This window comes from Xiphophorus couchianus, chromosome 10 (genome assembly GCF_001444195.1).
Source record: "Xiphophorus couchianus chromosome 10, X_couchianus-1.0, whole genome shotgun sequence".
Taxonomy (NCBI): domain Eukaryota; kingdom Metazoa; phylum Chordata; class Actinopteri; order Cyprinodontiformes; family Poeciliidae; genus Xiphophorus; species Xiphophorus couchianus.
The window spans coordinates 4,040,563-4,066,998 of NC_040237.1; the positions used below are offsets into that span (position 1 = coordinate 4,040,563).

The 26,436-nt window shown below is 39.7% G+C and overlaps 1 protein-coding gene across 3 annotated transcripts in view; it reads left to right on the top strand.

The window, feature by feature from the left end:
- Window positions 1–25,439, top strand: part of LOC114152049 (zinc finger MIZ domain-containing protein 1) — a 124,201-nt gene extending 98,762 nt beyond the window's left edge. Inside the window, exons 1-19 of one of the 3 annotated variants that reach the window (XM_028029713.1) lie at window positions 1,426–1,547; window positions 14,568–14,703; window positions 14,842–14,956; window positions 15,044–15,261; window positions 15,346–15,547; window positions 16,262–16,537; window positions 16,612–16,794; window positions 16,875–16,952; window positions 17,043–17,211; window positions 17,308–17,449; window positions 18,065–18,275; window positions 18,600–18,705; window positions 18,950–19,110; window positions 19,196–19,263; window positions 19,363–19,431; window positions 19,522–19,766; window positions 19,847–20,010; window positions 21,268–21,534; window positions 21,688–21,795. In XM_028029713.1, coding sequence (XP_027885514.1) covers window positions 14,660–14,703; window positions 14,842–14,956; window positions 15,044–15,261; window positions 15,346–15,547; window positions 16,262–16,537; window positions 16,612–16,794; window positions 16,875–16,952; window positions 17,043–17,211; window positions 17,308–17,449; window positions 18,065–18,275; window positions 18,600–18,705; window positions 18,950–19,110; window positions 19,196–19,263; window positions 19,363–19,431; window positions 19,522–19,766; window positions 19,847–20,010; window positions 21,268–21,534; window positions 21,688–21,795 — 2,826 coding nt within the window. In that variant the 5' untranslated portion in view covers window positions 1,426–1,547; window positions 14,568–14,659. Of the gene's footprint in view, window positions 1–1,425; window positions 1,548–14,567; window positions 14,704–14,841; window positions 14,957–15,043; window positions 15,262–15,345; window positions 15,548–16,261; window positions 16,538–16,611; window positions 16,795–16,874; window positions 16,953–17,042; window positions 17,212–17,307; window positions 17,450–18,064; window positions 18,276–18,599; window positions 18,706–18,949; window positions 19,111–19,195; window positions 19,264–19,362; window positions 19,432–19,521; window positions 19,767–19,846; window positions 20,011–21,267; window positions 21,535–21,687 lie in introns of those variants that run through there. The other 2 variants (XM_028029711.1, XM_028029712.1) reach the window with 2 other exon arrangements.
- Window positions 25,440–26,436: the final 997 nt, after the last annotated feature.

Sequence of the window (26,436 nt, forward strand, 5' to 3'; positions counted from 1 at the left end):
GACCATAATGACTTAAAGCTAATGTTAAGCCATAATTCAAATTCTGAGCAATTTTTAACAAATAAAATCTATAGATTTAAAAAAACAATTAAGCAGAAATTTTATTTTTTGGTCTACAAGATTATTGAAAAAACAGCAGATGCTCACTGTGTAAGCTAACAAAGGTCACTGCTGTAGAAACACAGGATGCTGTATTCAAATATATTAATGGGAAGTTAAGTGGAAGAAAAACTGCACCATAACCACAAGCTTGAGAAGTTGATTCTTGCGATGAGGATTTTGGTGGAGGTTCTCAAGACCTGCGCCTGGGCTGGAATCAGAGCTTTATGAGCAACCACAGACAGACATGAGCTGCAACTGAACCAATCCTAAATAAAATAGTGAGAAGCATTGTGCTTGAAGGAGAATAAAAAGAGGTGAACTGTCACTCGATGGTTCAAAGTTCTGTTGTGTACATACTGAGTGCAGTACACATCTATTCTTATTTGAGATGTGATTTATTTTTTTAACTAACACACTTTCTACTCAGGTTTCCATCAGTTTGCTTGGATACAGCCATCCTCCAACAGCCAGCTGCTTCAGCAATGACCTTTTGTGACTTACCCTCCTCAAGGAGGGTATCAATAACAGTCTTCTGAACAGCTGTGAATTTGGCCGTTTTTTTCCACAATTGTTTATAACATTCTGTATTTTATGCTCTTCATTATTGGTCTCATATGTGCTATTTATTATTTTAATATTCTGCAATAATGAAAACAAGTCAATGCTTGAAATATATTCTTTTGTGTGTGTCATAAATTTATGCAAAGCATGTTCCAGGCTTTGAATTGAAATACTGGAAAAAATTAATATTTTGCTGATTTCTCTGACTTATTGAGATGCAGTGATATATCTGAACAACAAACAAGTCGTGTGCAAGTTGTTTTATTTGCACACAAGGATATGCCTCAGGTGGCATGCCTACCTGCAGTTTACATGTTTTATAGCTGTGTAATTATTTAACCAAAGGCTTAGTGGGTCTGGTGTTTACTCAGAGACAAATGTGGTCTAATTGGCCCCTCCTTCTCTGATACCGACCCTCAGTGCATTGAGAAGCCTCCTCCTCCTCTTCCTTTATGCCCTTTAATTACAATGACTATTTTTGATGGATTAAGTCAAGTGAATGCGTTCAAAGCCAGGTTAGCGGGTCGGAATCGCAGTTTCACCTGAACCGACACCGGTGGCGCTTTCTGCGACACCCGCGTTGCATCTCCCTGCAGCTCTAAGCCGACTGATTGAGGCTTCTTTAACTCGTCGCTCTGGACCCGGGCCAGGACACAGGCTGTCTAGCACATTAGGCACCACCCCCCACCCCCCTTTGCAAGTTTGAAATGTGAGCTGCCTGCATTTTTTTTCCCTCCACTCCCCTCTCCTCCCACCCCTCACGCTCTCTCCCTTCTGGCGAAGTGGCTGTGGCTGCCTCTGTGTGATGTGTGTATTGGGAGAGCAAGCAATGGATCACTAGACAGAAAAAGAAGATACATCAATAACAGCTGCATACATCCGAGGTGAGGAGATAAGCATTTGGTTCTCTCCCTCTCTCTGCCTGTCCTCCCCTCCCATCCCTCTCCCCCATATATCTCTGTGTCTTTAACCCCTTTCCTGCTGCCGAAGCCGGCTCCTTGATTTATTTGGTGAATGATTTGCAGTGCCGCCTGCTTTCTTCTCTGAACACAAACCTTTTCTCCTCCTTTGCTCTATGAAGTTTCCTTCTCTTTCAGCAGCTTATCCATTTTTTCCTTTCTTTTTTTAATTTTCCTCCTTGTTGTCTCTGGGGGTATTTGTTGCTCAAGTGCAGGAAGAAGGAAAAAAAAGCCGGTGGCAAGTGGAGCAGGAACCCCATTAGCGGTGACTCCATCTGTGATTGGTTTTGCCTGCAAAACGGAGAGCGCGGCCATGAATAATTGATGCGTATTGTGCAGTCAGCCACTGGACACGCGGTGGAGACGGAGAGAGGAAGCCGCTGCCCTGAGACACTGAGAGGGGTGGGTGGTGGTGGGAACGAGGGAGGTGAGGGGTGGGAGAGGAGGAATGTTTTAATGGAAGAGAGAAAAGGTGGGAGGGATAAAAAAAAAGACACTGAAAGAGAGGTTTACAATAGCTGCTGGTTTCAGTAGTGCAGAGATTAAGGCTGCCCCGCATCGCTTTTGTTCTGCTGTTGCAGATTTGCGCTCAGAAGTGTTTTCCAGGCACATGAGCTCCCTTTGCTCTGTATTAGTGATGAGACGTCGCTGGAGTCAGCTGGCATTTTTGAAACATGGAAGGAGTGCCGAGGAGGATTGACTGCCACAGTCTGAGTGAAACGAGGCTGCAAAGCTGTGAGCTGTCAAAAGGAGTAGATGACAGATAACGAGTGTTGAGGGTGGAGGGGGGGTGTACAGGACAATCATTGACATCAGGGAAGGTGGATGTGCTTCTGCAGCAGAAGAGTGCTTTACTTTGTACCACCCCTGGAGGGACAGAGGGAGGGTTGATTTCTGCGTTGTTGGGCGCAGGCGGGCAAATGGGGGCTGACAGCATGACGAGTGGCTTGCAGCGCCCCGCATGACGGAGGCGCAACAGCTGACTGCTGCATTTGACCCACTTACAGCTGACACAGAAGGGGTCAAAATGGCCTTGATTATCTCTGAGGGTTGCTCTGACCTACTTGAGACAGCGTTTTCCATGAGCCTCTCGGCAGTTTTGTCAAGCAGTGACAGGAGCCAAGCACACACACACGTTTCGCCAAGTGAAGGAATCCATTGGTTCAGCAGCAGTTTTCCAAACGATCTACATTGTTCCATTTGCTTGTAATCAAAGGCAGCTCTAAACATGTGGGTGTTTAGCTTTGATTTAAATGAACTCAGTGTTTTAGCAGTGTTCTGGAAGTTTGTACCAGATATAATGCAGCTTTTTGAAATGGAAAACTAATAAACAGACACACCAAATCACCATTTACCTGCCAGTAACAATTTCCAGTTTTCTTTGCAGTCTGAACTGCAGATTTAGATTTTGAATGTGTCCAGTTTTCTTACACATACAAATTAATTTATATAAAACAAATTTGTGGAGTAGCCACACCATGTACAGAGGCTAGGATCCCATAGCAAATGACTTGCGAATTCCCAACTACAGGTCATTTAATGCATGTTCTCTCCTCTTTCTTTCTGCCTTTCTTCCCATCAAGCAATCAAAATAGGTCACTAGTGACAGAAAATCATAAAACAATTCATCAATTAAGAGGCAACTCAATAATTCATTAAATTAGTCAACAATTAAATTGAATCCAGCAGAAAATCGCGGGACACAGGAAAAGATATGGTGCCTTGCAAAAGCCGTTCCCACGTCTTCTGCACACAACCCTTTTTCTTCTAGAATTGCCGTGTATCCAGAAGAAAAGCATTCCCACAGTGTAATACAATCACAACAGTCTTCCACAGATTTCTTACACATGTACTGTTTTGATTGTAGGCCAAAAATGTAAATTTTGGTCTCATCTAACCAGAGCTCTGTCTCCTTCACAGTTTGTAAACAGGTCTTCTTAATGCTTTCTGCCACTCTTCCATAATGGCTAGATATAGGGAGTACATGCCTGTCAACAGATTCTCCAAGCTGAGCTTCTAGAGTTACCATGGGTCTCTTGGCTTCTGCTCTGATTAATGCAGTCCTTGCCCGGCCTTTCAGTCTAGGTGGGTGGCCGTAGTTTTTAGGTCTGAAGTTGTGCCATACTCTTTCCAGCTATAACTGATTAATTGGAACAAAGCTCTCTGAAATGTTCAAAGTTTTGGAGTATTGTTTTATAACTGAACTCTGCTTCGAACATCTCTATAACTCTAACAGGTCTGCCATATTTCTTGGCCTTCATGGGGCTGTTTTTTTCACTGGAGTTCTCTGACAAACCTCTCAGGCTTTCATAGAACAGCTAGATTCACACTAACATTTGTATTGGTGTCTTATGAAGGCAATTTTTTTGCTGGATATTATTATGGGATTTCAGAACGAAGGGATTTCAATTAAACTGCACACAACCCTTTTTAGGTATTCTTTTCATGAGAAAATCATCTATCCTTCCACTTCATTATTAAGCTGTTTTGTTGAGCTTTTAAATGAAATCCTAAACCAATTGTGTTTTTGAGTGTAAAGTAATAATGTTCAAAGGTTCAAGGGTCATGCATACGTTTATAAGGTAGTGGAGTCACCAGCCCTATGTTACCCTTAGTGAGTATTAATCGTGTTTTGAAAATGAATTAACTCTGGTGGACAATCATTTGGTAGATCTGTCTGGGAAAATGTCTGTAATAAGAGATTTTGGAGAAGATTTGTCCAACTTGTTGGCCATTGTTGCTCTGTCAGCTTCACCTCTTCTGCTCTGCCTTGGACATTTAGTTTTTTTCCAAAGGTCAAATAGCTTTGACCTTTTTATTTTCATTTTCTCAGCGGAGAAATAGCAGTATCCGGAAATACACTGATTGCTGTTGTGATAAGTACATTTGTCCAAGAAACCGTTTTGTTACTGAAATTAAAGAACATAAGCCACAAACAGACACGGCCTGTGACTTGGTTACAGCTTTTATGTGATAGTTCAGTTAAATAAAAAAATAGAGCGATTTTGATTCCACTTATGTTGCTCACAGATCAAGAATTAAACTTTAACTGAATATGATGATCTGACTTTTATAACAGAAGTGTCCAAAATAAAGGTGAACAGGTCTGTAGTAATAACCCATGAACAAACAAGATGTGTCATATTTTTTTCATTTAAGCAGGTTGTTCCGACAGTGTTATTTACCACATGACGTGTTTTGAAGTGAAGCTGTCAATAAATTAGAGGTAAGCATATTCCCCAGTTTAACAAAGCTCACTCTCTATATTCAGGGGCAGGATTTAATGGTCACACAAAAAAAGCAAGATGTTTTTTAGCACCACACTGGGGCAGCAAAGAAGAAGAAGAAGAAGAAAAAAGCAGAGATAAAGCTTTAAAACTTCAACAAATTATTATACTGTCAATCCGTACAGTAGTTATAGCAAAGGGAGAAAGTGATGTCTAGTAGAGCCAAATATGTAAAAGCATTCAAAACATCAAAACCTAGATTTACTTGATGTGATGAAAACACTTTGCTGATTTTATTTTACATGGTAACGCTAACCTTTCATTCCCACCTCTCAGTTCAGAAATTAGTTTTTTTCTGCGTCACTAGACAAGATTTATTATATTATTTTATGATCAAACCTATGGGTTATCATGTATTTGCTTAATTGTCTCAAGTTACTTGTTTCCTGAAATGTTCTTTTTAAATATTTATTTATTCATACATACACTTTTTCTCACCGTCTGAAATCAAATCTGACCAAATTTCTGTTCTTTTAGGCTAATTAGAATTACCACAATTATTTCTACAATAATGAGTGTAAGAATATGTCAGTTTTATTTGTCAGCGACTTCAAAAGCAAACGTTTGCTTATATTTCCTTAGTATTTGGCTAATTTGGCACTGCCATCCAGAAGCTTCTTACAATACTTTGCTGGAATTCTGGCCCATTCCTCCTGATAGAACTAATGTAACTGCAAGATTTGAAAATATTTAGTATCCCAATAATCTTATCCTGGATCAACTTTGAATGTTCCACTTAGCTAGTGTTTATCTTGAGGGAGCTTTTTCATTCAGATCCTGAGCTGCTGCACATATGGACGTCTCTAATGAGCCTAGAGGGGTGCCAGGACCGGACCCGCTTCCCCAAGTGTCTTTTTTTTTTCTCCCCATTTCCAAACAGGCTCTGACCTGAAGCGTGCTGTGAAAAGGTCACAGGTGAATCAGCCACCAACATATGCAGCCGTGACACTACAGGCCCTGTCCAGCACCCCTAGGTGGGCACTACTCCGGGCACATCTGCTCTCTGCCTAATTAGTATCATGGTGGACAGGGGCTTAAGGCAGGGGCTTTGTTAATGGCAGCCTGTTGCTTTGGGAAACAATCTGGCTCTTGTCAGCTGCGTCTTTGCTGGTTTGATAATCTGGTCAGAGACGTGCATGGTTAAAAACACTGTGTCAGTACAGGTGGCTATTTGGGAAGGTGAAAGGTTCATCGGTCGCAGGGTTCATAATTGATGTGATCTTGTTTGATTTTTGATGACGACTATTCACATTTTTTGGATATTGGTTTCATTGGTTACAATATATTTCTTAAACAGCACACTGAAATGTCAATTACACTCTCATTTAATCATTCATTTAGCATTTCTTAATGTGTTTGCACTGTAATACTATGACATTTAAATGACCTATTTCTTATAGGTCCTTTATATTTTTCCAATTTATATATTGGAAAAATATAAAAACTGAAAAAAAGTACCAAGAATGGTACTTGGATCGGCTTCGGAGGTAAATTTTGGTGTCAACAATTTACATAATAGCTGTAATGTCGAGCTGAAAAGCAGAAATAGCAATAAAACATGCCAGCATTCATTTGTCTAATAAATTTACATTAACGTTGCCACTTTTAATAGTCGGTTTGTATTGGAGGACCTTATCTAAGAACACTACTGCAACTTCTACTACAAGATGAAGCAGACTACCAGTGAACTAAGAAGTACTGGAAGCTATGTTTTTACCTCTCAAGTTAGAACATAGATCTGCAAATGACGAAATCCATCTTAACCATGTTAAAGTTTCAATTTGGAAAACCAGTGCGGAATGCTTATGGGTGTGTCATTTCTAATACAGCAATATTTTTGCAATGATCGTGTTATTATGAAGAATACCTGACAGTTGTTTACCACCTCAACAAGGAGGACAAGTCACAAAAAGTCAGTGCTAACGTAGCTGATTGCTTGCAGGGTACTTGTATGCAAACACATTAATGGAAAGTCGATCTAAAGAAAAAAATTGTGGTAGAAACGGATGCATGGTGTAGCTAAAGTAAATGAGCATCATCTTTCAAACAAAAAAGATAAGGATTGTATTTCTTTCCCTTCTTTTACAAAAAGGCACGTTACTGTTTGGGAGTATTTTCTTAGGAGGGATGTGTAATGAAAGTTTTGCAATCAGTGCTTTATAACGATGTTAATCTACTAAAACATCATAAAACCCTTTAAGACACCTTAATGCAATTAAGACCTGTCAAACTTGACATCCTACACAAACCTACATTTGCCACATTTGTGCATTGTGTATTGAGATGTAAAGATGTAGGTTTGTATCCAGTCATCTTAACGGGTAAAAACATATTTGAAAGTCGGTCTGTATACGTACATTCAATAAATTCTTAGAAGGATGTAAACAGTCTTACAAATTTCAAAAGGGTCTGAACAATATGGGCTCTATTTTAAACAAACATAATTGTTGCATACATTAGGAGAAAATATGTTAGGAACCTGGTTTTCTTAGGCGAGTGTTGGCTTGTGTTTAACCATAACTAAGACATGACAGTTGCAGCAATGAGATCTGCATAATTTTGTCAAATGCTTCACAAAATCCTCCAACTGGCATTCATTTAGTACTAAATAGATTTCTTTAAAGGCTTACAGTAATAATCCTTATCTGAACCCAGTGAGCCGAGATTCACTTTGAAGATAAACATCTTATCTTCTCTCTATTGATTTTTTTATTCAGGATTTCAGCTTTTTCACATTCACAGATCTGTATTTGCATCTCAAGCAGATTGACTGTGCTTCTTTTAAAATCTGAACATTTGAATGAGTGGGAAGTTAAAGAACACTGGATTTCAATAAAATCAAATCTGCGTTTTCCTTTATTTGTCTCTGCTTTCTTTCCCTCCACTTGGCCCCATATGCTCATGGCTTCAGTAAAACCTTTCTGGTTTGCCTCCAGCAAATTCCCCTCCCCCTCCCAAGCTTCTCCTCCTCGGATGGACATGGCACGACATTGTGGCCATGTGGCCAGCAGGAGGCTGTATTTAAGTCGGGGCAGCCCTGAAATGGGCCATAAAACCTAGCCAGCAAGTCTGGCTCCCCGCAAGGCAACGGATCCTAAGCACTCATTGACAGGACTCCAGTATGTGGCTTCCAAGAGAGCCGCAGAGAAAATAATGCAAGAAACAAGACATAGATGAGGTGCAGACAGGGACAGTTGTCTGGTCTCAATAAACAGGCTGTTTTATAACTGTTTATTTCAATCCACAATGCAGCTTTTTTACACTGGTAAAAACCTTTTTTTTTATTGAGACCACACATCAACCATAAAATCCATCCATCCATCTATCAAAACAACCTCTGTTGAAATACATTCTTAATAATAATAGTTTGTATTTAAATTTAATTGATTTTTTTGTGCATAAAATAATTATTTTTTTAAAAGCAGCAAACATGAATCAGGAAAAGTATGTAATTTTGTAATAAAAAATCTATTGGAATCCTTGTGCTAGTTTAATATTGTTCTACCATTATTTAACAAGTCCTGTAATTATTTTCTGTCAAAGGCAAGGGAAGCCAAAATCCAATTGGCTCACTTTTCTTTTTCTCCCCATTTTCTGTAATGATGGACTGCCTGTCTTGTGCTGACTGGGCAATTTGATGCTCTCTATAACAAAGTGATCAAGAAAATAGGTCAGACTATCTTCTATTGTAGTTTCTCAAAGCATTTGGCATCCTGAGGTGAGTGAAGCTGCATAGTCTAACATGAGATTAAGCTACATTTTATTTGAACATTGCATTAGCAGTTGTGTAAATTTTGTGACAACAAAGAGATGCTTGATAGCTAGCCGGTGGTATCCATGTCAGCCACTTATTATTATGATCCAGGTCACCTTCGTGATGAGTAGACTTGCAGTAGGAACTAATCATTAAAGTATTTTCTTATTTATTATGAAGAAACTTTCATAAGTACTCCATGTACTGCTGTAAGTAAAACTAAATCTTTGACTAAAACCAAACTTGGTTGTTTTGCACAGTTTCTGTTACCAGGGATTCTAGGGGCTCCCCACACTCACTCTTCGTTTAATTGACTTTGGCCTGCAGGAGCCTTGAGTCCATTCATCCCCTTTTTGGGCAGAGAAGAAGAAGGGAGGAGGAATAGAATGTGAATAGAGGCAGCATCAAAAACTGCAGAGTGCAGCCCACTAGAGCTGCCCTTGTTAGTTTGCTCATGCTCTTTGTTCTCCTTTCAGCCCTTCTGGCTGGATGTCTTCAAACAAGCCGTTTTGGGGTCATGATTTTTGACGAGCAGCGTACATCAAATATGGTGGTCTTCTTTATTAGAGTTAGGGTGGAAACATGTGTATAAGTAATGCTGATAATGTGATGATTGGGTGTACACTGTGTTTTTAACGCGGACGTTTGGTGGCCAAGTCGCCATGTGGGACGATGCCAGGTGGATTGTCCAGGGTTGACAAGAGAGCAGGTGTCTATTAGATACAGAGCAACAAGGAGGGAGAGCGGGGGGGGGGGTTGGATGGGGATCATAAGAGCTTCTGGCATCTGCCTTACCTGCTGCCTCCCCTGCAGTGCAGAGCCAGTTAATGGAGAGAAAAAGAGGAGTTAGAAAAGGAAAAGAGACAAAGAGAAGAGCGGAGAGCAGTCTTGTAAAGGAGGCAGCAAGTGTGTGTTAGACCTTTTGTAAAGGGAGCCATTCATGCCATGTTTTTAGAGCTCTCCCGTCAACTTGCTGTTGTATTCCTTATTCATTGTGGTTACGCTGATTGTAGTTTATTGTAGTCTTGTGAATACGTTCTTACTTTAAAATGTGTGTGTTCTGTTTAGTTGCAGGAGAGAAAACTTCACAAGAGTTCAGTTTTGAATTACTTTAAGTGAAAGGTGGTCAAAGTTTCAAGTGATCCTTTTTTAGATGAGCATTACTAAAATAAGAACCCTACTGCAATTGTTGCCTTATCGTCGACTTAGATTCAAGATCTGCGCAATGCAAATTTAATCATCTAAAAAAATGTATACTAAAGCTTCCATGTAAAAAATAGATTCAAGACTGCAAGGAGTCGGAAGCAGATGCTGTGTGGAGAGTCATTGTTTGTACTACTGTTATCTATTTGGAATTTCAAGGAAACTAAACTTTCATTAACTATCAAGTGAGAAATCACTCTACCCTTCTTTTGTTTTGCATTATTGTCCATTTGATTAATTTGCTGAAGCTCACCTTGGATTGAGGATTTCTCTGAAGATTTTCATGTCTTATCAAAATTTTAATTTAGGTCTAAGCCAAATGAAGTAACTCTGTTCCTAAACCGTGAGTTTCCTCCATGTTTTATTTTTCTGGTTCAATACATCTTAATCATATAAACGGTTCATTAAGAGGCCTCTTTATTCCAAGTAACATGGAAATAGAAACCACACTGAAACCTTTAGTCCCTTTCAATTAATTGATTTTTAAGAAAGTTTAGCAAGTACTTTGGAAGAACTTTTTAGCATAAAGTCACTGGTTTAACTTCAAAGTAATCCCATGACAATGTAAATCTAATAAATACGAGTCCAGATTTCTCTCTTGGATCCAGAAGTATTCTGGTTGCCCCAGTCCTCCAAACACTAACGGGCAGTCACAAGTGAGTAAGCTTTGGATGCAGGCAAACAGTCATGCGGCAAGCCAAAGCAAAATACTTGACAATGGTAATGTGTGTGGGGCATAGGGGTTGTACATTATCATTGGACAGAGCATTGAACAACTGTCAGAGATGCAGTCGATGTCATTTGTCATGTCTCCCCGGGGCTTTATGACAGGGCTGGAAGCTGGAGGCCAAGCGGCTGAACCACCCATCTAGTCCCAGCAGATGTGTTTACCGCCATTCGCCATGGTTGACCATCAGGCAGCGGCAGCTGAGCACCAGAATATCAATACCGTTCAGACTCTGCCGTTCCCCTTGGGACTATCTACCAAGGAAATAGGGCTGTCCCTTTTCTCTTCACCGAAAGAAGGATAGAAAGTCTTTGCCACCAAGGAAACCAACAAAAACATGACAGAACACTAGTTTGAATCTGTTCAGATTGACATTTGGAAACCCAACACCTGAGGCGATTTTTTTTTTTTTTTCTTTTCCCCAGTTTTGGCTGCAGGAGGGAGACAGACACGTCCATTGAAGGGCCATCTGTGGGGTGGCATGGAAAAGAGAAACAGTAATCCTTTTGTGTCCATCATTCAGAGAGTTGTTTTCGTTAGAGAGATGAAGTTTGGAGTGTAAGGAATAAATGATTGTGTGTTTCTCCTCTTGTTATATGATACCTGAAGTTAATCCTCTAAGTGAATGACAGAGGTGTACATTCAAACAAACTGGTGCTTAGTTGAGGTGGTAACTGAGCTGGGATAAGACTTTTATCCAACAGTAGAGCAGAATAATTCTTCTTTAAGTGGTTGTAAAGTGTTCAATCCATTTGTAGACATTTCTTTCTTCTGCTTATTCTTGCCTGAAGCTCTCAATGTTGGTTGTGAAAATGGCCAGAAAGCCTCATGTCAGTGCCTCTGGATCAGTTCACTCTTAAGAAATAAAATTTCATCCCATTCAACTTTCATTTTATACCTGTAAATAAACCATTTAATTCCCAGCTACTGTTCTCGTGGTGGTCAGAAAAACATTTAAATCTCATTTAACTGGGCGTGCCGTGGTGGCGTAGGGGTTAGCGCGACCCGTATTTGGAGGCCTTCAGTACTCGACGCGGCCGTAGCGGGTTCGACTCCCGGACCCGACAACATTTGCCGCATGTTTTCCCCCCTCTCCTTCCCTGTTTCCTGTCAGCCCACTGTCATATAAGGGACACTAGAGCCCACAAAAAGACCCCCTGGAGGGGTAAAAAAAAAAATAAAAATCTTATTTAACTAAGTGGTACTAATTAATATTTGGGCCAGCTGATTCTTAAGAAATCTAACAGATTATGGCCACTGATCAACATGCCGTCTTGCAGAATAATTCAAGTAATATAACCAATTTTTTATACAGTTGACTAGGAGTAGATTATAGAAATTAACACAATGTTCCCCTGCTAGTAACAAAACAATCCACTCTAGACATAAACCTCCCTTACCAAAACGACCAAAACTGCAAAGTTGCCAAATGGCAAGATTGTCAACACCCCATGCAAACATGATAATAGAATAAATTGGGCTGCTAGTCATTGCGCCCTTTCGTCCTTCTGTATTTCTACTTTTTTTTTCTTTTGAAACATTTTGAACCAAACAAAAGGCAAACCAAATTACGCCCACTGCAGAATGTTTTTTTTCACTGACCATGACTTTACCATTTATCTGTAGGTCATAAAATACTGAACTATAGTATAAATCAAAACTTATATTCCATGATGTAGGTACATTGATAATGTGTAGACATGAAATTATGGTTTAAATTGGCGATGGGGTCAATTGACCCCGAGCCGATAAATTCAGAAGATGTGTTTATGGTAAAAGTGCAAGTTACCTCTTGTTGGAAGTGAATAATGGGACCTAATTGAGCTGTAACATGCTGGCTGATTGCCAGGCTGTTGAACTGAAAAACTCTCCCCATCAGAAGGCGCTCTACTGAGAGGGAGATTGCTGTTAAAACCCTGCAGGACATTCTCACACAGACTTGTATTAATCTATAAGCCACACTTAGATCAGGTTGCATTTAATTGATGGGAAGTTGCAAGTTGCCTTTACCTGCAAGTGTGAGGTGTTTGGTTTAACTGCACCTGAGCGGCCTTTTCTGTCAGCTAGAGCACAGACGTGTTAAAGTCGGATCAATTCTCCAGAGAAGCTGCACAGCCTGTCTCCTGGCACCTGCCTCACGAAGAACAGGCAAGAGGAAAAGAAGGGAGGATGAGGAGGGGGAGGAGGAGGAAAAACCCAGCTGCCTCTGTGCCTGAGCCCCGTGCTGCTTTTAAAGGAGCGGGAGGGAGAGGAGGGAGACTGCTGGCACCATCTGTACACGTCTTTTGTATTCCAGCCCTCGTCTTTACACAGAGTGAGGCTGGTGTGCTCAGTGTTCAAATGAAAGGATAGGAGGTGCCTTTTGGGGGCGGGGGTGGTTGCAGCGCACTTGTGTCGATGCAGAGACTCGGCGTCAGAGAACATCTTGTGCCCTATTTATTTGTGCACTGTACAGTGTCAGTAAAGTTCGTACTGTGTGTGCAAGCAGCCATGTGTGGCCACATACCTGGGTTGCCAGTTTTGTGACGGCAGTCAGCGGCTTTTGTTTGCTCAGCCCTCCTATCAACCCCATTAGCCTGGTGTCTCCTCTGTCAGTGACTCACTGAAGTCTTTTTTTATTGTGAAGGCAGGATGTGCAAGGCAGACCATGTGTGTATGTTGCAGTGTAGATGCAAGGACAGCCTGAGCTCTCTGCTGTCACACTGACGTGACTTTTTTTATTATTATTATTGCATGAACTGCAGCTAAAGTCACTCACCCATCCACCCCTCCAGGCCCTGAAGCATAAGGAGAGGTTGCTACCTTCCTCTTAGATTGAATCCACTTCCCTTTTTCGTTTCTGCTGCTTCAGACAGCAGCTTCATAAAATCAGAGGGAGTAAAGCACTCACTTTCGCTTTATGTACAAAGCAAAAGTGAGTGCTTTGTACATAAACAGTCACTGCAGAAGAAAAGCATATGATGATCCAACAGACTGTGTTGGCTGTCAAACTGTGTGGTAGGTGGTTAAGTGTGGTAGACAAAACAGAGTCAGGGTGAACTCTAGTGGCCATGAGGAATAATTACAGCCATGATTTACATTATTTCCCTCAATAAATTAGGTCTGTAGTTATGTTTTTTTTTTTTTACTGTTGGAGAGATTTGGCTTAAAAAGTATTAAGAATGTAAATAGAGGTTTGTAGAATATATTTTTCTTTCTAATTGTGATAAGACATTTGGTGAGCAGAGTCTTACTATTTATAACAAAATATCCACATCCTTTGAGCTGTTTCACATCTAATATAACCACAAATGTCTGTGAATTTTATTTGGCTTTTAAGTGACAGAATAACACAAAGTTGGGAAAATGACACAAAGATTGTTTTTTCTTTCTACAAATAAAAGTCTCATAAGTTTGATGTGCATTTTGTATCCCACTCTCTTATCTGTCATCACATCATTTGTAATTATTTACTGAATTAACTTTATTTTATATTTGGCAAATGTCTGATTTTCCAACATATATGTTAAAATATTGTTTTGTGTTTTAACACAAATTTTAGATTTTTGTAAATTTGTAAATAGTTAAATAGTGTCATAGTTTAGGATCCTGTTTGATATGTTTTTAGGCAGTTGATGGTCAGCTATATTTGCCCAGTGTTGTAGTTTCTTTCTCTCATAAAGCTATGATCCATCATTGAATTTCATTGGTGTTGAGCTTCTCATTGAGGTAAATAACATTCTAATAGTTTAAACACTAACGAACTGCTTATTAGAAACTTAATTTCAGTTTACGCAGGAGTTACTGAGACTGATATGTCTGATATCTAATTTTGTTTTTAGTTCTTTGTCGCTGTTTTTTTTTTGTTGTTGTTTTTTCCCACATATTCTGTCCTTCTGTAAGGAACCTGACTGGAAGGAGTGTTTCCCATAGTGGAAAATACTATCATGTGTTGACCAGTGCTGTCAAATTCTCTTCTTCTGCTCTCTCTCTAGCTCTGTTGTCTTCGTGGTGTGAGGAACTGGGACGACTTCTCCTCCTCCGTCACCAGAAGAACAGGCAGAACGAACCTCCGGGAAAAGTGCCCATGCAGCCCCCGATGAGCTCCATGAAACCAGGCCTCTCGCATGGGTTGGTGTCACTTTGCTGTTGCCATTAACACATTATAGGCATTAATGTTGTGTCAGCTGACAGACCATGCTAGTCGAGAAATTTCTACTAGCCATATGGATTCAACATAAGTAATGTGTTTGTGTTGCCCCTCTGCAGAGATGGTTCTTTCCCCTATGACTCAGTTCCCTGGCAGCAAAACACCAATCAGCCTCCGGGTTCGGTGTCTGTGGTGACCACCGTCTGGGGCGTGACCAACACGTCACAGAGCCAGGTAATATTCTTTCCCTGCCAGAAGTACTGTTTGAGTTGGATCTCATCTCATGTTATCAAAACCTGAGTTTATGTCGTTTTCCAACAGGTGTTAGGGAATCCCATGGCCAACAACAATAATCCCATGAATCCTGGGGGTAATCCTTTGACCTCAGGGATGTCTGGTAGCAATCCGGGTATGAACTCTCCTCAGTTCACTGGTCCACAGCAGCAGTTCCCCAACAAAGGCAACTCAAACCAAGGCTACATGCAGCAGGGGATGTATGGACGACCCAACTACCCTGGAGGTGGAGGTTACGGTGGCAAGTAAGTGAACTCTGGACTTTTTACATTGTATTATTTAGAAAATGGAGCTTGTAGTAACTTTTATTGTGTTGTTTCTTGGCAAAGTTACCCAGGAGGACCAAATGCTGGACCTGGTGGGATAGGCATCCCTCCGAACTCTCGTCCTCCGTCGGATTTTACCCAACCTGCTGCTGCTGCTGCAGCCGCCGCTGTTGCCGCAGCAGCTGCAACCGCAACTGCCACCGCCACAGCAACTGTAGCGGCCCTGCAGGAGACTCAGAACAAGGACATGAACCAGTACGGACCGGTAAGACAAAGTTTGCTGCTTGGAGCAAGAATAAAACTCTTCAATTCACATTCAAATCAGTTGTCTTTTTAATCTTAATTATCTATGCATTTAAGTACATTTCTTTCATTACTGACTGTCCCAACACCTGGGTGAAGTGGATATAGGCACATTACTGAACATCTACAGTTAAGGGTGGATAATTCTATAACAAAATAAAAAACTCATACAATAAAAATAATTAGTGTTTTGTCCATACTTTTATGGAACTTACATGGTTGTATATTTCAAGAAGTAATAATTTAATTAGCCTATGTTCTATTAAGAAGTTTATAGGTTTCAGAAAATAAGCTGCAAGTACAATCAAACCGTCTTCTAAGTTATTAAGCATCTTCCAATACCGGTGTAGCCTGGTAGTTTGTAAATTTAATGAAAATAACCTGGATGTTTCATTAAAAGGAATGAAAATTAGACTTTAAGTCCTGGAAAATACCTCGTAGGTTCCAGAAGACGCCCTGTAAGTTCAGTGCTAGTGGATTAAAAGATGTGGAGGGAGTTCCAGAAAGTAATTTGTAAGTTCAGTGAAAGTAGCCTATAGGTTCTGGGAAAGTACAGGTAGTGTTATGCTGTGTCTTTTCTCTTACTTGTCAGATAGTTTTGTCATTTACAATGTATTTTTAAAAACAAACATTTACTACATCAGAGATGGTTGATTGAACCCATTTTGTTTTCCAGATGAGTTCCTCTTTCCAGATGGGACCAAACCAGGCATACAACAACCAGTTCATTAATCAGTCAGGACCCCGAGGTCCTCCATCTTTACCTGGAAACCTGGGTGCAGGCATGAATGCATCGAACATGAGTGGGCCTCCAATGGGAATGAACCAGCCCAGGGCCCAAGGCATGGGGCCATTTGGGGCCCATGGCCAAAGGATGCCCCAGCATGGCTATGCTGGACCCCGACCTCAAGGCATGGGTATGCAGAGCATGAAAAGACCATACCCAGGAGAGGTGAGTGGTCTATTCAACACCAGCTGTGAGATTTATCTGCATTTTGTGTGCTGAGTATTAGTTTTCATCCTCAGCCAAACTATGGTGGGCAACAGTATGGACCAAACAACCAGTTCCCCAACCAGCAGGGGCAATATCCCACCCCCAATGGCTCGAGACCACTGCCGTCCCCCAGCTACCCTGGGCAGAGGATGCCAGGACAGCAGCTGCAAGGCCAATACCCTCCACATGGCGGTCCCATGGGCCAGTACTATAAGGTGCTTTTTGCTAAAAATGTGATGATTAATAGACCAAAACATAAAATGTTGTGTTATTAATCTGATTAATCTAATTGCAGCAAGAGCCACCATTCAATGGCCAAACAAATAACTTCTCTGGGAGTGGATACCAATATAACCAGGCTAATATGAATGGGGTAAGTGAGCTTTTATTCCACTGACTAATTTTATTACTTGGCCCATCTTCCAATGAATATCTAACTTAAGTTCAACTGTTTTCTGCTTAGCCTCCTAGACCGGTGGGCAACTACCCACACTCACCAGTGCCGGGTAACCCCACCCCACCAATGACTCCGGGCAGTAACATCCCTCCATACCTGTCGCCAAACCAAGATGTGAAGCCACCTTTCCCTCCAGACATCAAACCAAATATCACTGCCCTTCCTCCACCTCCAGGTCAGTTACTGAAAAATCTGAAATGAGGGAAATAAAGAATGTCCCAAAAAATTTTTTATAGCCTGAATGCTCTTGTCTCCTTGTCCTTGATTTCAGCCAGCCACAATGAGGAACTACGACTGACGTTTCCTGTGCGGGACGGGGTTGTGTTAGAGCCCTTCAGGCTGGAACACAACCTGGCTGTGAGCAACCACGTCTTCCACTTACGGCCCTCTGTGCACCAAACGCTGATGTGGAGGTAAAACTCCATGGAACTTTAAATCTTCATGATTTCTCTCTGTATCTTGGAGTTGCCAAATCACAAGTTAATTTTAACTTTTGTCCATTAGTATTTTACTGGCTAAATCCAAATGTATTCACAAACTAAGAAAGGGACATTTTACTACCTGTTTGGCTTTCAGACAACTTTAAATTCAGGTTGAAATCCACCCATAGTCCTTAAACAGGGTCTACAATGCCAAACAAATCACTACAACTGCCATTTTAAGGATTTTTTGCAACAAACCAAAGGTCTTGGAGTTCAGAAACCCTGCTTCAACTAACTGAGCTTTAGTCTGGGACACACTACTCTTTACTTTATAGATTTTGAAATAGAGCTTATGTTAGCTATTAGACCCCATAAAAGCAGTGAAATGGCCCAATAACACACTCTAAAACATTGTAGCTTATTTTAGCATTGGGTGGTTTCATTATTGTGGAACCTATAGATAATAACATATTTCCATTCTGGTAGGTTCCAGGTTAATACTTCGCACTCAAATGCCCAGCATGTTACAAAAATGTAGGAAAAAGTTTAAGAAACTTGAGTCCAGGAAGCATAGAATTTTGTCTCTTAAATTGTGTTTGTTTGCAGGTCAGACCTGGAGCTGCAGTTTAAATGTTACCACCATGAAGACCGTCAGATGAACACTAACTGGCCGGCATCGGTCCAAGTTAGCGTCAATGCCACACCGCTCACAATAGAGCGTGGCGACAACAAAACATCGCACAAACCGTTGCACTTGAAACATGTGTGCCAGCCGGGAAGGAACACGATCCAGATCACAGTGACCGCCTGCTGCTGTGTGAGTAAACTGAAGTCCAGAATGAGCAGGAAAAGAAATCTAATATAAAATTTTCTGATAATAAAAAAATCAATTACATTTTATATTAGATTTGATCATTTTTATGAGTGTTTATCTCCATAATTCATGAAACTGCTTAACTGCAAGGAAAATAAAACTGCTGTGCATGAAATGGTTTGTTTATGGCTAAGAAATGTAAGTAGATAGGAACAAAGTGGCAATGTGTTGTAATGAGAGAGGAGCATGAATTGACCTGGAGGCATTTATAACTTGTGTACCTGAGAAGGATGTTGGTGATAGTTACCACAACGTTTCCTCCCACAGTCGCACCTGTTCGTGCTGCAGCTGGTGCACAGGCCGTCAGTCCGCTCCGTCCTGCAGGGTCTCCTAAAGAAGAGACTGCTGCCCGCAGAGCACTGCATCACCAAAGGTATAATCCACTCTCCCATAAGCTGCACCACAATGTCCTAATTCATGATTTCTCTCTGTATCTTGGAGTTGCCAAATCACAAGTTAATTTTAACTTTTGCCCATCAGTATTTTACTGGCTAAATCCAAATTTAGTCACAAACTAAGAAAGGGACATTTTACTACCTGTTTCGTTTTCAGACAGGCAAAAAGTATAAGTTGACTTTTTGCTTTAAACATATTTCCTCCTTCTTTTCTCTTTAAAGTCAAGAGGAACTTCAGCAGCGTGGCAGCGTCAACAGGGAACGCCACGCTCAACGGCGAAGATGGAGTTGAGCAAACAGCCATCAAGGTTTCCCTCAAATGTCCGATCACTTTCCGACGAATACAACTTCCAGCAAGGGGGCATGACTGCAAACATGTTCAGGTGAGATGGACGTGAAAAATATCATAAGCAAAACAGAAATTTTTAAAGTATCTGTTTAAAGACATGATTGTTTCCTTTGTTCCAGTGTTTTGATTTGGAATCATATCTACAACTGAACTGTGAGCGGGGAACGTGGCGATGTCCAGTATGCAAGTACGTTTTCTCTCTTTAGGTCCACAGTTGATTTGTTGTCCACTTAATTGTCTCTGCATTCAGATGGAAGACCTCTTAATTGCTCTTATCTCTCCATAGTAAAACAGCGTTGTTAGAAGGACTGGAAGTCGACCAGTATATGTGGGGAATACTGAATGCCATTCAAAAGTATGCAGATTTAAATACATTTTACTGCACACATTAGCTTTTCCCACTTTTTTATTCCCTAACCATTTGACTCCAACTGTTTTCCATCAGCTCTGAGTTTGAGGAAGTCACAATTGATCCAACGTGTAGCTGGCGACCTGTGGCGATCAAATCTGACATCCACATTAAAGAGGATCCCGATGGACCACTGGCGAAGAGGTTTAAGACGATGAGTCCAAGTCAAATGACCATGCCCAACGTGATGGATATGATCGCTCAACTCGGCCCTGGACCTTCACCGTACCAGTCGATGCCCTCGGGGCAAGGTATCAACAGTAGCGAATATGGCAGCCAAGGTAGTAGGTCTTATGCAGCTCTAGTGTGCAAAGACCATCCAAACCTATATGTGTGTTTACATTTGTTATTCTGATTTCAGGCAGCAATTACCAAGGACACGGGAACTTTGACTTCCCCCACGGCGCTCCAGGTGGTACGTCAATGAATGACTTCATGCACGGTCCTCAGCTGTCTCACCCACCTGACATTCCGAATAGCCTGATGACACAAGACAAACCCTTGTCCCACAACATGCCTGACACAGTGAGTCCTCCAGCCGTTGTTCTTCTATTGAAAGTCCTGAATTTTCTATTTCACTTTTATTTGCATGTTCTTAATTAAGATGTAAAAATGATGTGTATTATCCATCCATCCATTTTCTTTACACCCTTGTCTCTAGTGGGCTCAGAAGAGGTGCTGGTTGATGTGTACTAATTTAATTTCAGATTTGTGTGCCAGGCCCTTCTTTTTAAGTAAATTTAGCACAAACTTTGTAGTCAATGAAAAATAACCAGTTGTTTATCTCTGTGTTTGCTTGTACAACATGTAACTAAGATTTTCTGTACATAACAAGATTTTACAACTAGCTCCCTGCCCATGATGGAGCAACACAGATGGGGTCACAGGGAAAAAAGAAAATAAAAGACATCTTTCAGATGCACATCAAATATGAGGGTGATGGCATTGAGGCTTTCAGCCTCATAAACCTGGTGCTATCACAGAAAATAAATAATAGAAATATTGAGAAAAAACTGGGTCAGTAGAGTTTGAGTGCATAATATTTTCCATTGATTATTAGTGATTTTGATACTATTGAACATGCAATGTTTTAGTAAATTATATTCTTTTTTTCCAAAATGGATACTCCTATTACACCTTTCATTATCTTTCTAAAGATGCCAGTCTCAGTTCAGACAAATGTTTTTTTTTGTAATTTAAATCTCTCAAATAGATCTGTGAATAATTTTGAACTCAACTATTACTAAATTAATTTGTATGGAATTGTAATTGAACTTACAAGAAACTGTTATTTGTATGTTCAGTGCTGAACAGAGTACTGTTTTCTGTGTGCTTTTGTGATCTGCTATTAAGTGTGCTCACAATATTTCAGACTTTATGTCAATTCTTACCTTATCTAAGTTAATTTACTGTAACATACTTTAACAGTGGGAGAAGTTTTTCAGTTTGTGAAATGTCATAATTTTACAATTTGAAAATCACAGACTGTAAAGCACACCCCAAGGTTAACTTATTTTTTATTCTTAATAATCTAGAAAATATATTTATTTTAGTGCTGAGATACTGAAAGGCTAATAAGAGACTGATCTGCTGGAAAGCAGGATTTTCACATTACAATGAGAATTATAAGTCTGTTCCTTGCTTTGTATTTTTTGTAATATTGGATGAAAGTGGATTGCTTTCATTTAAAACAATGATTAAGCTAGTCTAGCAATACTCCAAAATTACCTAACTAGCATCTTGAAAGTCATATTCGTCACATCCCTCTCTGAATCCCTACAGATACCTCATTCTGCCGGACCTGAGCAGACGCACGGGCCACTGCAGCAGAGCTTACATCCATCTCCGCACCCCGGGAGCCAATCAGGGCAGCAGCTACACCACAGCGGCCCCCCTCAGCCCTCACGGCAAGCACCGCTGCCTCAGCAGCAGCAAGCACAGCAGCAACAGCCCACCGCCAACAACCATCCCCACACCGACCTGGCCTTCAATCCCTCCAGCAGTTTGGACAGCCAAGCGGGGTCGGACATGCCCGAGCCTTCGTTAGATGTGAGTTCTGGAAAACCCGCAGATACAGCACATTCCCCTTGAGCTTTTACACATTTGGTTGCATTATAAAAACCAAAAGTTAATTCATTTTATTGGGAGGTTGTGAGAAGTTTCTTCAGCTAATTCTTGCAAATCTCCTTTTCTGTTTTGCAGCTTCTCCCTGAGCTCGCTAACCCAGACGAACTTTTGTCTTATCTGGATCCCCCAGACCTCCCCAGCAATAGCAACGATGACCTTCTGTCGCTCTTTGAAAACAACTGAGAGGCTTTCAGACACCCACACACATAAACTTTTACCGATCGCCTGAAGCTTCCCTGAGAAACCGTGGCACTCAGTACTTGATCAACACAAAGATGCACTCCCTTTCTCTTCTTCCTCTTGTACAATTTACATTCGCCAGCGCAGATTGACTGCAAAGAATCTCAAAGAAACTCAAAAGACACGGCAGGATTTGGTGGAGCTGCCACGCCCCTCCACGTCCTGTGGTGACACCCTTGACTGTGCAGCTATAGTTGATTTTATTTTTACACCACACACATGTACGTGTGCTCACTAGTAACATGTTGTAGCATTTTTAAAATACTTTTCTTTGTTTTCTTTTGAAGCTAAAAAAAAAAAATGAACTCATTGTATAAAGCAGAAAAAATAACTGAAAAAAACTGTGCTCTCTGGCCAGTGTGTGTTATGTTTTGTAGTCTGAGAGGCCACAACGTCCTGGTGTCACTGCTCCATTCCCTGACTGGTCTGGTTAGTCGCACTGTTTTGTCCATTACCTAAAAGCACAAGAAATTTTAGCACTGCAAAAAACGACACAAAACAACAACAAAAAACATCCTTACAATAAGGAATGAGATCAGTTTTCTATACATTTGCTGCCAGCGTTTTAAAAAGATTTTTGAATTTTTGAAAGAGATTGGCTTCCATTTTGTCTACAATTGTGCTGTGTATTTATTTCAGTCTGTGAAGTCTGACTGAGGTAGGGAGCATTTGAAGCCTACAATAACAGAAAGTATGTACTTGATGCCTGGTCATGATGCCTCTTTTACAAATGACTGATTTGTTTCTTAAAAGAAAAACAATAGATAAAAAGAAAGATTGAAGTTCCTGCCATGTTATCTGCTTCCATCTGCTCTGCATGAGCCTTATTTTCTGTATTTTTGTATCATTTCACCTCTTCTTAAATAATGTGCTGTTGAGGTAGTCTTCAAAGTGCATGTGTGCCAAGCCCTTTGTCAAATAGTGTTTTTTCTCTTTGTCAAATTTGTTTTGATTTTATTTAACACTAACATTGAAGGTATCAGTGGTACATCTGTCATGTATCTGCTGGTTGTTCTTTATTTTTATTTTCCTTTGCTGCTGCATAATTACGCTGTCCATCGTTATTTTTGAGAAACTGCTCACCAAAGCTAGAGGGATGAGAATGAGAATGTTTGTGTTTGCTCGGTCCTGTGTAAGGTTGCGTGTGCATGGGTGCGTCTCGATAAGTTAGAATATCATTTGGATGTATTTCAGTAATTCATTTCAAAATGTGATTTATTCTACAGTTTCATTACATACAGGGTACTTTAGGCATTTATTTTTCATGTTTTTGAATGATGAAAATCCCAAATTAGATTTCACAGACATGGAATAAAGACATGTGGTGACTACAAAGGTCACATTCCCAGCAGAAGTCATGATGGCAGGTCCAACTCATTTCAAAGAGTCTTAGCTTGGCCTTTTTTCCAAATGGTTTTTATGCTGTCTTTTAATTTTGGCCTCATTTATAAACTATGACTTGTTGTTTGTTGGCATGTAATCTTTGTTCTGTATCTTTATAGAAGCTTTACATCTATGCAGTTTTCTTGTGTTACAAGCATTAATTTTAAATATATTAATGGAAAGTTTTGTGGAAGGATAAAGTCTGGTGGGAGAAAAATGAATCGTATAATAAATGAGTTTTATTTTTTAAGTTGAATTACTAAAATACAACAACTTCTTAAAATAATATAATGTATAGAGACGCACATGTATGTTTGTGAGACTGTGTGTGCGTGTATGTGTGTGTGTTTGTGCACAGGTGATGGCGAGACAAGCAATGGTTTCTTCCATCACTGCTGTGATTTTCAAAGCAGTATTGGTGTAAACCTTTTTCGTTGTTGTTTTTTGATGTCATGTTGTTCGAGAAGAGTTGCTTTTCAGTATGCAAATGTATTATTTTTTAAGAAATGCTATTGTACTGTAAATATCATTATGTATATTTTTGTATCATCTTGATAATGTTTGTCGTCGTCCGACCTAACCGCACGCGCTCCCCATCAGAGCACCAAACTTCTTCAGCAGTTTTAAACATCTCATAAGCTACACCCTAATGCACGTCGTTCTCGTTTTCCGCCTTTGTGCTCACCTTCCCTGTGTCAGCTCGAGGTTGTTCTGCTCCATTTTTTTCCATGTTCTCAGATGTCAAACTCACACTGAAGCAATACTTTCTTTTCACACTTTGATCCTAACTGATCTCCGCTTCCTGCTAATGAATTTTAGGTTAACATTTGTTCAATGATAGTGATTTTAAAACAAAAGAGATGTGATATCAGCTGGCATTCAGTGTAATTATTGATCTATGTGAATATCATGTTCCTAAATGTCAATACATGGTGGTATTTTAAAGATATATCACAACCATATTTTAAAGAAATTCATGATATTGTTTATATTTTTGTTATAGAAAAATGTGGCTTTTTAAAAAAAAAAAAGCATGAGACCATTTACATTTGTATCCCCCTTTTGTTTGTTTTTTGTTTCTCTTTGGTAAATTATTTTGTACTGGTTTTATTATTAATCTGTAAGGCTAGAAATCCAATTTCTTTCAGCTTGATTTGAATTTAACATTTTTTAAAATTCTATCCATTTCAGCTCTGAGAGCATTGGCATGTTTCATTTCCAAACAATAATGAGACACAAAATTATTATTATTATTATTTTAATGTATGAATCAATCCGATAAATATTTGTCGTCACCTCATAATTTCTTCTTACTTTCAAGTGAGTCAGTTCAGCATTGTAGGCAGCAGGCCAAGTGTGCAGTTCCGCAATCACATTAAAGGGCCATTTCTTTTGGGGGATGTTGTTAAGAAAAGAAATGTATAAAAAGGAAAATATAAATAAGAAGGAAAAAAAACCGAGCGGAAAGGGGCACGTTCACAAATCTGGCCTTGAAAGGATGCAGAGGGCAAGGCTTGTTAAATGTCCCAAGGATGTCTGTATATATGTAAATTAACATAGAGACAAGTGAACAGAAATGTATTCATTTTCCTTTGGGAATGTGCATTGTTTCTTCTGAATAATATTAATAATGATAATAATAATAAAAAAAGCTTGCAACACCTCTACTGGAAGTGGCTGACTATGGAAAATCAAACATGTTAGTTTGTGTCTGTGGGTTAACTCGGCATTTGCCTCCCTTACTTTGTAATATACTTTCACCCTTTTCTGTTTGGGGGAACTGGAACAGCTACGTTCTAAATGTACTATTTAGCCCAAGTGTTCTAGTTTCACAGGCATACTCTGAGGTGCTAAAGCTAAAAAAACCAACCAGAATAAGGTTACAAACACAAACAGAAAAGCCACTCAGCAGTGCAGAATAATGGTGATGAAAAGAATGGGTCCTGAAGATTGTACCCAAAATCCATAATTTATATATAAAAAAAAATTGATATCATGAAGATTTGGAAAATGACAACAATCTAAGGTGATTCATGCAATGTGGCCATTGTCTCTATGTTTGTACATTGTATGTACAATCATTTCATACTCCAAACTGGTCAGAAAATAAAGGAACTAATTGTGATTTTTAGTCTTGCAGAACTGTATGTAGTTAGATGATGTGACAGCCTAATATTTATCTAATAAATATGTATTCAAATGATTCCCGCATGCCATTGTGTCTTGTCTTTGTTTCCTTCACAACAGCCAGTTCATAAACAAAATGTGAATTATAAGCATCAAAATTGAAGCAGCACTTTAAAATAAAATGTATTTAAATCCATATCAAGATCAATCTCCAGGCTGCCATAGCCCTTTTCAACATCACCACTCTTCCTCCAGATGCTGAAACTCACACCTCCATTCATTGTGCACATTAGTTTCATTATTACAAATAAAGTTCATCTTTTTCACTGTGTCCTGCTTCTGATATTGCATTGGAGATGAAGGAGATGCTTCCCACCCTCAACCTTCAGCCTCTTCAACAACTCTTTGAATAAACCTGTAGAAGTTACATTATATTTTCCTTTAGGATTAGCATAAGATTTAATTTGGGGCTGCATGATGTTACCATTTGTAGCACTTCTTCTTTTGAAAATAAAGTGTATCTTTGGCAGGAAATCGCATGCATTAAATTAAATCAAATTATTAAATCAGTGTAAAAAGGTCTTCAAACAATATTATCGCTTATCGCAATAATTTTTGAGACAAATAATCGTACAGCAAAATTTGTTATCGTGACAGGCCTATATGAGATATTCTAAGGAGTATAATGCTTTCTTTACTCATACCTGACTCAAACCATCATATCGTCACCTTCCTAAAATCATATTGTTTTTGGCACAAAAAAAAACACACTTGACAAAAAATGATTTAGGCTATTATTTTACAATAATATGTAACGTACATATTATTGTAGCTTACAATATGTAAGGTTACATATTGTCACCTTATATATTGAAGGTGACAATATGTAACTATAAATGTAGGGTATAATATATTTATATCTTTGTATACAGTGTTGCCTGGGAAAAAACACACCACAAGAAATTTGTCAAATTCTCCTGCAGATAATTTGATTTTTGACATTTTTAAAATATGGACAATATAGACTTTCTTTGATCTGTAAATCATTATCGGTCAAAGACATAAAAAGTCTGA